Below are 16,611 nucleotides of genomic sequence, written 5' to 3'. Positions count from 1 at the left end.
AAGTTGCAACTAAGAAGTTGAAATAATCTTTAGATATAAGGAATTATTTACATCAATGAGAAATAATGATATAATTTATAATGGTTTTGTTTCATTGCCAACTTAGGTATTTAAATTATGTGTAAGAGAAACATGCTTATTTGGTTTTGTTTCATTGCCAACTTAGGTATTTAAATTATGTGTAAGAGAAACATGCTTATTAGGTTGAAATTATTTCTCAAAAAAAAAAAAAGTGTTAAAAATAAGATTACAGTTTAGTTTTTGTACCTATATATATATATAAAATTTATTTATGTATTGCATTTTTTTCCCATTTTTCTATTATTTATATAATTAGATTATGTGGTTAACAATTTGATAGTGTGACACATTTGACATGATGTTACATAAACAACTTTAAAAGTAGCAAGTGTTTTTTTGTTTTTCATTTTTTTTACCCAAAAAAAAAAAGCAGCATATGTTTGGTTGCATTTTTTGTTAATAATTATATTATGGTCTTTTGGTTAAGATTAGGCAAATTAATTTAGCATGGTTGTTGGTTTTCCCATAAAGGGGGAACAAAAGAAGATTTATGTATTTTTGTGGCACATATTGCCTACTTTTGCAATGGGAGTGTTTGAAGTTTTCGTGGGGGGAGAATGTTTGGATTTGCTTAACCCAAGTAGGATGGAATCTTCTTCCATTTAAAAGCTAAAATTTCCATTAAAATGTGAGATATATGGCATTTATTTGATTTTGTATAGTTTACACTTTACATGTATCTTTTAAGACCGCAGGAATTTTTAAATGCCATGTATCTTACACATGGATTAAAATATGAGAGTTCATTTCCTAATGGGGTGTTTAAAAGGGGAATTGTTAGGTTTTCATAGTATTTCACTCATTTGAACCATCACTTTACATTTTTATTATTATTATTTTTTAATCTCTTTTATTCTTCTCTAACCGTTCCCATCACCTTTTACAAGTAACAATAAATTGTAATAATAGGAATATAAACTCTCAAACAAATAAAGACACTTTAGAAAATGCATTATAGCTATACTATTTAATTTTTAAATCTGAATTATGGTTATTATACTTAACTATGTGCCAAACACATAAAAAAGAAATGCGACAAAGATTTATTTATTTTTGGTACATTAGGTGAGTTTTGGATTTATTCTTCTTAAATCTTAAGTATATATGTAATTTTATAAACTTTTAGTAAGTAAACAAATAAAATATCAGCATAAAACTAAGAATCTATATCAAAGCATACAAAATCGAATGATTAGCTTTTTCCTAACTCCGAAGTCTTTTGCAGAATCGGTGGGTAAAAATAGTTCAGGGGTATAGGTGAAATGATAATTTTTGCCTTAGGTGACATAAAACCAGAGAGAAGTAAAAAAAGCATAGAATTAATTTTGGGAGGGGAATAAATAAAAATACATAGAAATAGAGAGTAACCAAACACGAAAGACAAGAAAACAATTTCCTTACTTTCCTCTCGTGTTTCAGCTCATTTCTCGTTCTCTCTCTCCGGTTACAGTAGGGCTTCTTCTTCTTCTTCTTCTTCTTCTATCTGACGCTCTTTTTCTCTTATCTCTCCCATCTTCGATTCGTCGCGGCGCACGATAACCACCGCCGTCCTTAACTTACGCCCCCCCGGAGGTAAGCTCCTTATCCTACGCCCACTTCCCATTTCGTTTCTTTTCTCTCTAAACTTAAATCATCGAAACCCTAAATATATATATATTCCATATTTATTTCATCACTGTTTTTATTTACTTGTAATTAATCAGACTCTGAACTCGATCGTAGCTCTAAATTTTGGTTTTTTGTTTTTTTGATCAGGGTTAGAGGGAGACTCTAGGGTTTGTTTTGATTGGATCACTGATATATATATTTTTTATACTGTAAGATCTGTGAGAGGGAATAGTAATCGGCGAGTCCATTATTTGTTGGCGGAGGTGAAAACTAGGGTTAGGGTTTTGATGCTTTTGGCGGGGATCAGAATCCGCCAAACGGGTTACGTTTCGGGTCGGACCGTGCGATGGCCAATCCCGGAGTCGGGACCAAGTTTGTTTCTGTGAATCTGAACAAATCTTATGGGCAAAACCCTCACAATCGTCATCACCACAACCACCACTCGTCTAATGGGAGCTTGTATGGATCGAATCGGACAAGACCCGGTGGACATGTTGGGGGCGGCGGCGGCGGAGGAGGAGGAGGAGGAGGAATGGTGGTCCTTGCTAGGCCTCGAAGCTCGCAGAAGGTTGGGCCGAAGCTTTCTGTTCCACCCCCCTTGAACTTGCCCTCCTTGCGAAAGGAACACGAGAGGTTTGATCCGTTGGGATCAGGTGGAGGGCCTGCCAATGGGGTTTCAGGAACTGGGCCGAGGCCAAGTTCGTCTGGGGTGGGGTGGACGAAGCCCGGCACGATTGCTTTGCAAGAGAAAGAAGTGTCAAGTGATCATGGGAATGGAACTGATGGAATTGACCAGGGTTTGCTTAATGTTGATGGGGCAGGTAAGGGGAGCAGTGTTTATTTGCCGCCTTCAGCTAGGTTAGGTGTGGTGGGACCCTTGGCTTCTGCTTCAGCTCGAGCTCAACCACCAGTGGTGGAGAAAGCTGTGGTTTTGAGGGGTGAGGATTTTCCTTCTTTACAGGCTTCTTTGCCTTCCACGGTAGGGCCTGTGCAGAAGCAAAAAGATGGATTGAATCAGAAACAGAAGCAAGTAGTTGGCGAGGAGTCTCCCATTGAAGAGAGTGATGGTTCGCGTCTGAGCTCTCTTGTTGATATGCGGCCTCAAATGCAGTCGTCCCGTTATGCTGTTGGCAATGGTTTGATTGGTAATGGTGGTGGAAGTCACAGTTTCAGTGGTTCTCGGACATTGGAGCAGGCCCGGAAGAAGGAAGAGTATTTTCCAGGTCCACTGCCACTTGTTCGGTTGAATCCTAGATCAGATTGGGCTGATGATGAGCGTGACACAAGTTTTGGTTTAACAGAACGGGGCAGAGATCAAGGGTTTTCTAAGAGCGAAGCTTATTGGGAAAGAGATTTTGATATGCCCAGGGTTAGTGTTTTACCACACAAGCCGGTTCATAATCATTTTGACAGGTGGGGTCAGCGGGACAATGAAGCTGGAAAGTTTTCTTCCAGTGAAGTTCCTAAAGTGGACTCTTATGGCAGAGATTCTAGAATGCCTAGTGGAGAAGGGCGAGAAGGAAACTCATGGAGAAATGGCCCTCTTCCAAAAGATGGAGTTGGTGTTTCAGAAGTTGAAAGTGATAGAAATGGTATCCGTGCAAGGTTGTCTACCCTGCATAGAGAAACAATAAAGGAGAACAAGTACAGTCCATCGCCATTTCGTGAAAATACTAATGATGATATTGGAAGGAGAGATATTGGTTATGGACAGGGAGGCAGACAACCATGGAACAACACAGCAGATCTATATGGTAGCCGGGGGGCTGAAAGGAATACCCGAGATCGGTACAACAATGAACAGCACAACAGATACAGGGGTGATGCTTTGCTGAATAACTCAGCATCAAAATCCTCATATTCTTTGGGTGGTAAAGGGCTTCCTGTTAATGATCCGCTACTCAATTTTGGTAGGGAGAAACGTCCATTCTCAAAGAGTGAAAAACCATATTTAGAAGACTTTGGAGCTACTGGTTATGATGGAGGGGATCCTTTCTCTGGGGGCCTTGTTGGGGTGGTTAAGAGGAAGAAAGATGTGCCTAAACAGACTGATTTTCATGATCCTGTTAGGGAATCTTTTGAGGCTGAACTTGAGAGAGTTCAGAAGATGCAAGAAGAGGAGAGGCAGCGCATCATTGAAGAGCAAGAAAGAACTTTGGAGCTAGCTCGAAGAGAAGAGGAGGAGAGAGTGCGGTTGGCTAGGGAACAGGAAGAAAGGCAGAGAAGATTGGAAGAGGAAGCCAGAGAGGCAGCATGGAGAGCAGAACAAGAACAGGTGGAAGCTTTGCAAAGAGCTGAAGAACTGAGGATAGCTAGGGAAGAGGAGAAACGAAGGATTCAAATGGAGGAAGAGAGGAGAAAACAGGCTGCTAAGCAAAAGCTCTTAGAATTGGAGGAAAGGATGGCGAAGAGACAGTCTGAAGTATCGAAGGTGGGTAGTAATTCTCCAACTGCTGCAGATGAGAAAATGTCTGGCATGCTAAAAGAGAAAGATGCCTCCAGGGTGGCAGACTTGGGTGATTGGGAAGATGGTGAAAGAATGGTGGAGAGGATCACCACTTCAGCATCTTCTGATTCATCCACTCTTAATAGGCCCTTTGAGGTTGGTTCTAGGCCTCACTTTTCTGGTGATTCTTCCACCTTTATGGACAGAGGAAAACCTGTTAATTCATGGAGAAGAGATGTGTATGAGAATGGGAGCAGCCCAAACTTCCTTCTCCAAGACCAGGAGAATGGTCACCATGGTCCCAGGAGAGATGCATCTGTTGGTCGGAGATCATTTTCTAGAAAAGAGTTCTATGGAGGAGCTGGGCTTATGTCTTCTAGGACTAATCATAGAGGTGGGGTTCCAGAGCCTCATGTGGATGATTTCACTCATCTGAGAGGGCAGAGGTGGAACCTTTCTGGGGATGGGGATCATTATGGAAGAAACACAGAGATTGACTCTGAATATCATGAGAATCTAGTTGGTGATGCTGGATGGGGCCAAGGTCGTCTTCATGGTAACCCTTATCCTCAATATTCTGAACGATTGTATCCAAATGCTGAGGCTGATGGGCCTTATTCCTTTGGGAGGTCAAGGTATTCCATGAGGCAGCCTCGTGTTCTTCCCCCTCCATCACTAGCTCCTGTGCACAAGACCGCCTACAGGGTTGAGAATGAACGTCCTGGTCCTTCTACTTTTCTGGAAGATGAGATGCAGTACAATCATGCAGCACGAAGTGAACCTAACATGCAGATTGGGTATAGTGATAGTTGTCAAGAGAATCTTGGACAGCCTGAATTAATTAATGTTCAGCAACAGAATACTGAGAACCAGGAGCAAAAGCTGGATGATAATGCCACATTGAGGTGTGATTCACAGTCTTCACTCTCTGTTTCAAGCCCTCCTAATTCTCCGACTCATCTGTCTCATGATGATTTGGATGAATCTGGAGATTCTGCAGTGGTATCAGCTGCTGGAGAAGGTAAAGATGTTTCTCTGTCAGAACAGGAGAGTGAGCCTGTTGCCTTACCCACCAAAGCTGAGAATGAGAATATGATGATTGCCTCAAGTGCTGGTTCTACAGGTGATGATGAAGAATGGACCATAGAGAATGATGATCATTTGCAGGAGCAAGAAGAATATGATGAGGATGAAGACGGATACCAGGAGGAAGATGAAGTACATGAAGGAGATGATGAGAATATTGACCTGGACCCGAAGTTTGAAGATATGCATCTTGAGGAGAAAGGGTCATCCCACATGATGGAAAATTTGGTTTTAGGCTTCAATGAGGGTGTTGAAGTTGGGATGCCAAATGATGAGTTTGAAAAAACTTCTAGGAATGAAGAAAGTGCTTTTGTAATACCACAGAGATCCACGGGCTCTGTCGAAGAATCTGGATCCTTTGATGGAAGTTGCTGTGATAGACTAGCCCTTCAACCTGTGGATGTTAATCCTCAAGTTAGTATTGATGATTCTTCCAGAATGTTCCAGGAAACTGAGAAGGCAATGCAGGATTTGGTTATTCAGCCAAATAATGCGCCTCATTCGTCAGCAGCATCTGAGATTATTGATGATGTGGAGGCTTCTAGTAGCTCTGGTATGTCTGCTCACCATCCTGCCCCTTCTTCAATCAAGTTGGCCTCACATTCTTCGTCTGGTCAGACTGTCATGTCTTCTGTACCTGCTGTACCGGGTCAAGCTGAGGTGCCTGTTAAACTTCAATTTGGGCTGTTTTCTGGCCCTTCCCTGATACCATCTCCTGTTCCAGCCATACAGATTGGCTCAATTCAGATGCCTCTTCATCTGCATCCTCAAGTTGGCACATCCCTTACCCACATGCACCCATCTCAGCCTCCTATCTTCCAGTTTGGTCAGCTTAGGTATACATCTCCTATATCTCAGGGAGTACTGCCATTGGCTCCTCAATCCATGTCATTTGTTCCACCCAATGTTCCAGCCAGTTTTTCTGTAAATCAAAACCCAGGAGGTTCTCTGCCAATTCAACCTGTTCAAGACACTTCTGTTTATAATCTTATGAAGAATGATGCAACATCTCTTTCGATGGATAACCAACCAGGTCTTGTTTCAAGGCACTTAGATCTATCCCAAGGGAGTTTATCAAAAGCGGCAAATTCATTGCCTGCAAGAGAAAATTATGGAAACACTGGTAAGATGCAGCAGGGTCAAGCAGAGACTTCTCATTTTGGTGATAATCACAATGCTAGGTCTGAATCAAGTTATCAGGTTGAAGATCAAGGGCATCATAATTCGGTTGTGAAGAATTATAATTCCTTATCCAACAGGAGAGAATTAGAAAGGCAGCCTCAACATTGGACAGCGTCATCTCAGCTAAAAGAAAAAGATTTAAGTGGGTCAAAGCCTCAAGGACCAATTTCTGGTGGCAGAGGGAAAAGATATGTCTTCACTGTGAAAAATTCTGGCTCAAATCCACCTCCTGATGCTTCTCGCACAGACTCTGGTGGATTCCAGAGGAGGCCCCGACGTAATATTCCCCGCACTGAGTTTCGAGTTCGGGAAAGTGCTGATAAGCGGCAATCAACTGCTTTGGTTTCATCTAACCACATTGGGATGGATGAGAAGTCGAATACCAATGGGAAGGGTACAGAAATCTCAACTAGAAGTGTATCTAGGAAGGCTGTTGGGCCAAATAAGCAATTGAAACAGACATTAGTATCAGAAAGCTTGAGCTCAGGTCCATCTAGTTCACGGGATATGGATTCTGGAAGCAGAGCTGATAAGGGATCTGGAAAGGAAGCCTTGACAAAAAGTCAGAACATTTTACACTCAGGAGAGGGAAACCTTAAAAGGAATATTTGTTCTGAAGAGGATGTTGATGCTTCTTTGCAAAGTGGCATTGTGCGTGTTTTTGAGCAACCTGGCATAGAAGCTCCTAGTGATGAAGATGACTTCATTGAGGTGAGGTCAAAGAGGCAAATGTTGAATGACCGGCGTGAACAAAGAGAGAAAGAAATCAAAGCAAAGTCTCGGGGCTTGAAGGTTTAATTGCACTTTCATTTTCAATCTGTTCTCTTTTTTGCATTGCATGACTATCTTGTTTACTTTAATGTGTTCTCTATGCCAGATGCTGCGTAAACCTCGTTCTACTTCACAGAGCACAATTGTCCCAGCCAAATCAAGTAAAATTTCTGCATCAATGAGTGGAGAAGCATCAAAGAGCCTTCGGCCTGACGTTGTTTCCTCTGACGGACGCGGCTTGGCAAACATTGAGGTATCAGCTGGATATAACACTGCCATAGTCTCGCAACCATTGGCTCCAATTGGGACTCCTGCTGTGAAAACTGATTCCCAAGCTGAAATGAGATCCCAGTCCATCAGGTATCTGGTTTTTATGAAAAAAATTTATGCTGCCAAGAGAATCTAAACAGAAACATGGAAATCTCTTGTTTCTTTCTTTAACAGGCCCCTACAAACAAGCTCCATTCCTGTAGTAAATGGTGGTGGAAAAAGCATTGGACCAGGACTGATATTTGAGAACAAAAATAAGGTCCCTGATAATGTTCAAACATCATCTTTGGGGTCTTGGGGTAATTCACGGATTAATCAACAGGTATGTATCTTTAACTACTGACCATTGTACTGTTCTAGCATTCAAATCCTAGCATCTTTAATGTTCCTAGTCAACTCTGCTCTTTGCATGTTTGTTAATATCTTTCTTTATCTGAATTCAATCAATCTTGAGAGAAAATTCCTCAAAGAAAAAAAAATCACTAGATTAGAAAATAATTGGAGTTCTTCTATGTGAGGGTTCTGGGATACTCTTTGTTCACACTAGTAAAATTCCTGACGTCCTTACTCTGAACTGAACCGTGCTCTTTGCCGTTACCATTTGATGTTTCCTAAGTGAGGGCTCAGCTTGCTGAAGGTTATCTATTGGGAGTCACACTTTGTGAAAATATCTTGTGTTTGGAAAAAATTGTGTTACATTAGTATGGACTTTTTTTGCTCAAAGGAAATATTTTGGACCTGGGTTTACTGACTATTTAATGGAATGTAAGGTTTTGCATACATTCTGTATATATTGTGTGCTGCATGAGTTTTGTCTTGTGATATATGGCCAGAATGTGAGACTGATCATTTTACACTATTTGGGGCACCTAATGTAAGGTTTTGCATATATTTTGTAGATATTGTGTGTTGCTTGAGTTTTGTGTGTGTGTGAATGGATCTCTGGTAGTGAAAAGTTATTCATTGAACGTTCTGTAGACTGGCAACTGACTACTGATGGTGAGAATCAACATAAGTCAATATAGCATGGGTTGTATCAGTTTTTTTTTTTTTGGGTGTGTGGTCCGTTTTTTGAGAAGGGGGGGGAGTATTATTGAACCTTTGTGTGATTCCACGGATTTATTTCTAGCTGGTTTTACTTGTATCTGGTGTCATATTTTGTAATAATTTGCTCATTATATCTCATGAGAATCTGAAACTGACTTATCTGGCAGGTTATGACCCTAACACAGACCCAACTTGATGAGGCTATGAAACCTGAACAATTTGATTCTCATGCTTCTGTTGGAGATCATAATAGCTCTGTTAGTGAGCCCACTATGCCGTCATCATCCATCTTGACAAAGGACAAGTCATTTTCTTCTGCTGCGAGTCCAATCAATTCCCTGCTTGCTGGGGAGAAAATCCAATTTGGTGAGCATATACTCTTCCAAACTTGAGAATATTCTTGGAATTGCAATTCTCCCACTTTCTGAAAGGAGATTATCTCTTTGAATTCAGGTGCAGTCACCTCTCCAACGATTCTCCCTCCTAGCAGCCGTGCTGTTTCCCTTGGGATTGGTCCTCCGGGTCCATGTCGGTCAGACATCCAAATACCTCACAATCTTCCTGGAGCTGAGAATGATTGTAGTCTTTTCTTTGAAAAAGAGAAACATACCCCTGAATCATGTGCTCACTTAGAGGATTGTGAAGCTGAAGCTGAAGCAGCTGCTTCAGCTGTTGCTGTTGCAGCCATCAGTAATGATGAGATAGTTGGAAATGGACTGGGCACTTGCTCTGCCTCTGTGCCTGATACCAAAAGTTTCGGACCAGATATTGATGGCATAGCAGCAGGTATTTTTCTTCTCCACCCCCCCCCGCGCCCCCCTTCCTTCCCCTCTCCCTCTATTGTAGTGTTAACATGGCTTATGCCATATTGAAGTGTATGTTTAATCATTGGCTGGTGTAGGTGGGGAGCAGCAATTAGCAAGTCAATCAAGGGCTGAAGAGTCTCTAAGTGTTGCTCTTCCTGCTGATCTCTCTGTCGAGACACCACCGATTTCCTTATGGCCACCCTTACCAAGCCCACAGAATTCCTCAAGTCAGATGTTTTCACATTTCCCCGGAGGACCACCTTCTCATTTTCCCTTTTATGAGATGAACCATATGCTAGGGGGTCCTATCTTTGCTGCTTTTGGACCACACGATGAATCTTCATCTACCACTCAATCACAGTCCCAGAAGAGTAATGCTTCAGCTACAGGGCCACTTGGGACCTGGCAACAATGCCATTCTGGTGTAGATTCATTCTATGGTCCCCCAGCAGGATTTACTGGCCCCTTCATCAGTCCTGGAGGCATACCAGGGGTCCAAGGCCCTCCACACATGTTTGTCTATAACCATTTTGCACCAGTTGGCATGAGTTTCATGGGTGCCACGTATATCCCATCTGGCAAGCAACCTGATTGGAAACACAATCCTACATCGTCTGGTATGAGTGTGGGTGAAGGGGACATAAACAATTTGAATATGGCTTCTGCACAGCGCAATCCTTCCAACATGCCAGCTCCAATCCAGCATCTTGCCCCTGGGTCACCTCTCCTGCCAATGCCTTCTCCGATGGCCATGTTTGATGTTTCTCCTTTTCAGGTAAATGATTGGAATTGTGGTTCTGAAACTGTATGAGTATGAATGGCAGAATGAAAGCCCCTCAGTTCTCCCCCCCACTCCCTAACCCAAAAAAAAAAAAAAAAACCCTCCAGGACATAAGCAATGCCATTTTTGCTAGATTTGTCATATGTAAGTTGATAGGCACGATTTGGTGCAAGAAGATGGGTAAAAAAAAGGAGGATTTTAATATATTTTGCTATCTTGTTTTTTAATAGTCACTACTACTTTCCTTTCTGGCATTACTAACAGTTTGGTGAAAATCACTGTGCCCAGTCTTCTCCAGACTTGTCAGTCCAAGCTCGTTGGCAGCGCATTCCTGCTTCTTCTTTTCAGTCTGTTCCTCCTATAATGCCATTGCAAAAACCGGTAGAAGGTGTACCTACTTCTCAATTTAGCCATGGGCTTCCTGTTAACCAGCCCTTCACTGCAAATAGATTCCATGACTCTAGAACTTCAACACCATCTGACAGCAACCGAAATTTCCCTGTGGCAACTGATGCAACTGTCACCCAATTGCCAGATGAACTAGGGTTAGTAGACCCATCAAGCTCCACTAGCACTGGGGCCCCAGCACAGGCTGTGGTCACTCAGATCTCATCTATAAGCACCATGGCAGATGCTGGCAAGACTGATGTTCAGCCCGGCAGTGGCAGCAACAGCAGTGGGCAGAACACAAGCTCCACGTATAAGTCTCAGTCGTCTCACCAAAAGAATACGTCTGCCCACCCATACAGTCATTCCTCAGGGTACAATTATCAAAGAGGTGGGGTTTCTCAGAAGAATAGTTCAGGGACAGAATGGTCACATCGCCGAATGGGGTTTCAAGGAAGGAACCAGTCTTTGGGTCCAGAAAAAAGCTTTCCGTCCTCGAAGATGAAGCAAATTTATGTGGCTAAACAGACTACTAGTGGGACATCAACAATGTCATGAGCATAAAAGATTTGAAGCATTTCTCAAAATGAAAATTTTTGTTTACTTTTTTCAGCAACTATTGTATTGGTAGCGTCCAATTAGTGTTGAGATGTGGCTTTTTGTTCACTAGAATCTATAGATCTATATGGTGGTTTTCCAATTTAAGGTTGCAGAACTGGGTAGTAAATACCAAGTTTTAAACTTGTAGGTGATTCAGTTAGGACGGGATGGGTACAGTGTGGTATTTGTTGATAGGCACTGTTAGCAGCAAGGTTCCTAACAGTAAGTCATGCTCCATCATGTATGTTGGCTGCAAACCACATTATCAATATCTTGGGATTGATGTATTAAATTTTTATTAATGATCCATGTAATACTTTTTGTTTGTTAGTAATGACAAACTCAGGCTATTTTGGGTGGCTTGCCTCCCATTGATTTTCCTTTCACCTTTTTCGGTCTTATTCCTTTTTTTCTGTTTTCGTATGTGAGAAGAAATTAGATTTTCGATCAACATATCCAGAGATGATGATGATGATGATGATCTGTTCTTGTACTTTTCGCACTAACATTGGCAGCTCAAATTTTAGGCATAATAAGAATCTAACGTTGATATTTCAGCTAACTCTTTCCAAAAAAAAAACCACATCCAACTCTTCAATCAACTTTTTATTATTTCTTCCAGTGGTCATGGGCTGAACACCAATTGAGTCGGGCCGATCTGCCAAAGGCTGGTGGTTGGAGTAAATCGCCCACTGTCCTACGTTGGATGGTCAATATGTCAGACCAAACCAAATGATGCCATTTTGTGTCTCTATCGTAACTCTAAATAAAAATCCCACTCCATTCTCAATTTCAAATACATAGTGGCAACTCTCTCAGCCACCGGTGAGATCCAAAGTGGCAAAGTCCACTCCAAACCCTAACCCTAACCCTAACCCTACCATCGATTCGTTGTCAATTTGCTGAGCTTCATCACTAGTCTGCAAGGTAACTAGGTAAATTTGCTTTGAAACATGGCTACAGCCTAGCTAGGTGTTCAACTTCTCCTCCTTGAAGTACTTGGACATCCTGACGGTAATGACCATCTTGTTTTGCACTGCCATATTGTGTGGCCATCTCCTGGCTCCTCATCTACCACAAAAACTCTTGCAAGTCCCTTTATTCCTCCATCGATAAGGCTGCCGCCAGCCAAGAACCTTAACCAAAGCTCGTCATCCTTGTCATTGTGCTCCTCCGTCGCAAAAATCAAAATCAATACCAACAAGTTGAAGATGAAGAAGATGGATCGCATGTACAGCAATCTAAAGGAGTCGAGCTGCAAGTTCAAGTCTGAGAGAGAGAAAGAGTATAAAATTGGATCACCTAAGTACCATGTTATTTATTTTTAGAGAAGCACTGCAGCTAGAATCCATTTTGGCCAATAGATTGGTAATCCAGTTAAGAGTCACTTTTCGGTTATACTGGTAGGTAATCCATCGCGAATGCTCTAACTCCCTTATTTGGTGTTAGAAAACAATGAGTGAACAAACATGTGTGCAAAATAATTGCTTAGACATTTCTAATTATGACATAGAAAAATATGTTTCAAAATTGTCAATCCCCAACACTCTATATCCTATACTTTTTAATATGTTGTTTACCCAATTGTTTCCTTCTTCTTCCTCTTTTGTGAGTTTTTTTTTTATATTAATTTTTTAAATTAAACTATTATGTGAATAGTGTAGGATATGATAAAATGTATCTCATGAATCACCATCTCATAGTATGTGAGATCTATACTTATGAAACTCATACTATGAAAGATAACAAAAACGGAGTTTGGGGTAGTAGGGGAGCGGTAATTGCCCCTGGTCCCACCCAAAACTCCGTCCACTCTTACATGGTGTAATGTGCTCAATATCTTTTAATTAGATGTGAATTTAAATAAATTCACCGTTATATTACATTATATTCTTGTATTCTTCACGTTTACAAATTTTCAAGATGATAAAAAATCAATAATTATGATAATCAACTAAGTGTTTAAATTCAAGCTTTTGTAGATTTGCACCAAAAAGAAAAAAGAAAATTAAATCCCGACTCTGTCACTAAAAAAGATCACATGAGAACATCTCATAAAATAATTTTGCATGAGAATAGTATTTTCTTGTGGACTATGATCAATGTCAAAATTACTTTTCCATTTATTATTCTAGTAATAGTAATAGACTAAAAGGCTCCCCAACCACAACCCCCTCCCCCCACCCATGATGAAGTTTTTCCTTGGTTGGTGCAACTTCTTGAAGATTGAGTGTGCTCTTGCTAGTTGTGCATTTTGATAAGGTCCTTTTACATATGTAGATGAAGTGAAGTTATTCAAAACCAAAACTAACATAGAAGGAAATCTCTTGTTGTTAATATTGTTCAGGACTGATCTTGTCAACCCTATAAGATTCAGCATTGTAGGTGCAAATCTTGGAATGACTGGAAAAGTGATTTCTACACCGTTTGAAGCAATAGATGTTGGTCTTGGCACATATTTGGATCCATCTGGTGGTTCTAACACTAAATATGAAATTCAAATGTTTGTTTTTGATGCAAGTCTATAGTGTATATGTCTTGTGATTCAGGATTAATTTCCTCTCATGTTTATTGACTTAAAATATTTGAAAAAAAGTGTTTGTGCAAAAGCTGTTCCTTTAGCTGTGTCAAGTGGGATATGTAAACTTTGGCTTGCTCATGTTTGTCCTTTTGAGATTGTTGATTTCCACTCTCTCTGTGCAATAAAGAGTCTAATGAAGCTCTTCAAGGTCTTGGAAGCAGCTCTCAAGTTTGTTATTATGGGCCATGGAGAAGAATTCAACGGAGATATGAAAGATTTGGCTGTGCAGATTTTCATTAACTTCTACCTGTAAACACCAACCTGTTTCTATAAATCCACAATGACCTAGTGCGTTTTAGCTCAACTGGCATTTTAACTCCTATTATTAAGTGTTAGAAGGGCGAGTTTATGTACGTTCGAGATCCATCCGATGCCTATACAACTTTACCAATTGAAAAAACACAACAACACAACAACAACAACAGCAACAACAACAACAACAACAAAAAACACAAACACAAACTAATTAAAACAAAACAAAAACAGGTTTTACTTCAGTTTAATGGACTCCCCAACCACAACAAAATCTCTTAAGAAAAATATCCCGCGTGGAGCCCATCTGATCCAAGAGAAAGGTTTTAGAAACCATACAACAACATCCCCAATTTTTTATAATTTTTTAAAAAATATTATATATATATATATATATATATTTATATATGTGTGTACTAATTTTAGCAATTTTGTTCTATAAAATTACATTTTTTTTTTCCTTAAACAATATCAATGATTTTTTTAAGAGTAGTGCTATACTCACAAACTTTTTTATAACATTTTTACAAACTGTTTTGGTAGCAAATTCGTATTAGTTTGCACATAGACTCACTACTCATATCATTTTTTTACTTATTAGTAACCACTTATTATATCAATAATTTATAAAAAAGTTTGTAGCGCTAGTATTTTCCTCATTTTAGTGACTAAAAAAAATTTATAGATTTAAAATTTAAAACAAAATATACAAGCTCAAAAAATAGCTCAACAACAAAAATTACCAATAGTAAAATTTAAAAAAAAAATTGAGCTTAATTAATCAATTTTATTAAGAATAAACAACCCTGTCATTTAAAAAATTCTAAACAAAAATAATTTTGTTTTTATCGAGAAAAAAAAATAAAAAATAAAAAAGTCACCAGTTATATAGTAGTAGAGCAGTTATACAATAGTAGAGTCAAAGGTTGGATGAGTTATTGAAAGGAACACTATTGAAGATATCAGATATGAATATATGATAGAATGATGTATTTCTATCTCCGATGGTGATAACCGATTGACTCATATGAGGAACCTCTGTTTCGATGAACATACCAATTGATTTTTCAACTTTAGGGTCGAGATATTTGTCTTTGAAATTCAGAATATTTCAAACTACATTAAAGTCACTTTTTTTTTTTTCTTGAAATATATCTGTACTCCATCCGTACTCGGTCCGTACTCGGCGGCTCTTGGTCGGCGGCACTCACCTGCCAACTAAACTAAATTGACGTTGTTTCTGTAGGATTAGGACATTACGGGATTACGGGTCGTATTTGTGATATCAATGTATCAGTTTGGATGATCAACCTTGTTTGCTCTTTTGATTCGTCCAAACGAATTAATTAGTAATAACAGTCAACTACGAAATTGGAAAATACCGAGGAAAGCTGTGAATCAGAAAATCAGAATTTCTGGCTCCAACTTTGGACCCCCACCTCTTTATCGTTATGTTCTACCCTGTTTTAACATATTTTTTTTCTTTATTGAATTTCAATTCTCTAATTTTATTACAATACTCGATTACGATTTTTTTATTTTCTAACAACTACAGATTTTAAAGAAACATATAGAATTACTTTCATCTGGTTTCCCGCTCTAATAACAAGGGAAATTTTTGTATTAAAAAATAAATTAATAAGAAAAAAAAAACCGTAATTTCTCTGTGATTGACGAAATGGGAACGACTTATCTAAACTCTAAAGTCTAAAGTCTTCATTATCTGATGCTCTACTTCTGCCATAATCTAATCTAAATTCTCTAGCTCAGCTGCAGGGTGGGGTTATTGTACGAACTAATCCTTCAACAGCAGTTCCAGTTCCTCCGTTGTAAGTGAATCCCAAAGCTCATTCTCTTCGTCACTGCTTTCTGGCACTTCCACAATCTGTGTCTCCGCATTAACATTTGGATCAACCTCGTGATTGTGAACCTGTTCATGAAGCTGATCTTCTACCTGAACAGAGTCTGACATTGGAAAATTAAGCTTGGCTCTGGGTCCACGGAAAACGATGGCAGCCTTATCATAAGCCCTGGCAGCCTCCTCCGCCGTTTGGAACGTACCTAGCCACTTGCGCTTCGCTTTCCATGGGTCTCGAATCTCAGACGCCCATTTCCCCCAAGGCCTCAACCTCACTCCCCTGTATTTCTTCTCATTGTTATCATTGTTCTTCTTCTTCGAGCCCCTCTTGGTGCTGCTGCTGCTGGCCCCGCTAGTTGAATTCGATGAGGACGTGGCTGCACTAGGCTGGACTGGTTTTTGTTGTAACAGTAGAAATTGTTGTGGGGTGAGACCTTGAATGCCGCCAGTGATAACGTGCTTCAGAACTGAGACCATAATGTCGTGTTCTTGTTCCGCTGTTATTCTAGACCTCCAAGGACACCACTTATAAATACTGCTTGCATCAAATCCATCCATGTATCACGTAGTGGCTTTCGGATTTCGGACAAATTGATAAATTTTCCTTACTTAGAGAGAGAGAGAGAGAGATCTTTGAGTTTCTAATTTCGATTCGAAGTCAGCAGGGTTGGTGCTGTTGGGCAAAAGGTTTATATAAGGGAATGACGTCCACTGTCCGCGTGGCTTCCAGCTAGCATGCTTTGATTTGCTTACGCGGTGCACTTACTTTGTTGTGTGAAATTCAAGATACGTTTGGATAGAATTTATTGCTGAAAACTGAAAACTGAAAATATTGTAGTAAAATAATTTTTAAAT

The 16,611-nt window shown here is 39.9% G+C and overlaps 2 protein-coding genes across 3 annotated transcripts; one reads left to right on the top strand and one right to left on the bottom strand.

Moving 5' to 3' along the window:
• The first annotated feature begins 1,446 nt into the window (after positions 1 to 1,446).
• LOC142624668 (uncharacterized) lies at positions 1,447 to 11,451 on the top strand. Of its 2 annotated transcripts, none has more exons than XM_075798334.1 (8): positions 1,447 to 1,653; positions 1,837 to 7,195; positions 7,281 to 7,534; positions 7,619 to 7,766; positions 8,659 to 8,857; positions 8,945 to 9,277; positions 9,393 to 10,072; positions 10,367 to 11,451. In XM_075798334.1, the coding sequence occupies exons 2-8, from the start codon at positions 2,036 to 2,038 to the stop codon at positions 11,021 to 11,023; spliced, it is 7,431 nt and encodes a 2,476-aa protein (XP_075654449.1). In that variant the 5' UTR covers positions 1,447 to 1,653; positions 1,837 to 2,035; the 3' UTR covers positions 11,024 to 11,451. The 2 variants fall into 2 exon arrangements, with proteins under 2 accessions (XP_075654449.1, XP_075654448.1); XM_075798333.1 differs by having other exon boundaries at positions 10,343 to 11,451.
• A 3,912-nt stretch (positions 11,452 to 15,363) lies between these two features.
• LOC142626508 (uncharacterized) lies at positions 15,364 to 16,403 on the bottom strand. Its single transcript, XM_075800345.1, has one exon. It carries the CDS (start codon positions 16,312 to 16,314, stop codon positions 15,694 to 15,696), a length of 621 nt encoding a protein of 206 aa, XP_075656460.1. The 5' UTR covers positions 16,315 to 16,403; the 3' UTR covers positions 15,364 to 15,693.
• Positions 16,404 to 16,611: the final 208 nt, after the last annotated feature.

This window comes from Castanea sativa, chromosome 2 (genome assembly GCF_040712315.1).
Source record: "Castanea sativa cultivar Marrone di Chiusa Pesio chromosome 2, ASM4071231v1".
Taxonomy (NCBI): Eukaryota; Viridiplantae; Streptophyta; class Magnoliopsida; order Fagales; family Fagaceae; genus Castanea; species Castanea sativa.
The sequence above is the reverse complement of the archived record's forward strand: the minus strand, read 5'-3'. Positions and strand labels throughout refer to the sequence as shown.

Bases quoted from the DNA above. Each gene is read 5' to 3' on its own strand.
- LOC142624668 (XM_075798333.1), top strand. From the start codon at position 2,036: ATGGCCAATCCCGGAGTCGGGACCAAGTTTGTTTCTGTGAATCTGAAC. The intron at 8,858-8,944 runs GTGAGCATATAC...CTTTGAATTCAG, and splicing joins TGGGGAGAAAATCCAATTTG to GTGCAGTCACCTCTCCAACG. The intron at 9,278-9,392 runs GTATTTTTCTTC...TGGCTGGTGTAG, and splicing joins TATTGATGGCATAGCAGCAG to GTGGGGAGCAGCAATTAGCA.
- LOC142626508 (XM_075800345.1), bottom strand. From the start codon at position 16,314: ATGGATGGATTTGATGCAAGCAGTATTTATAAGTGGTGTCCTTGGAGG.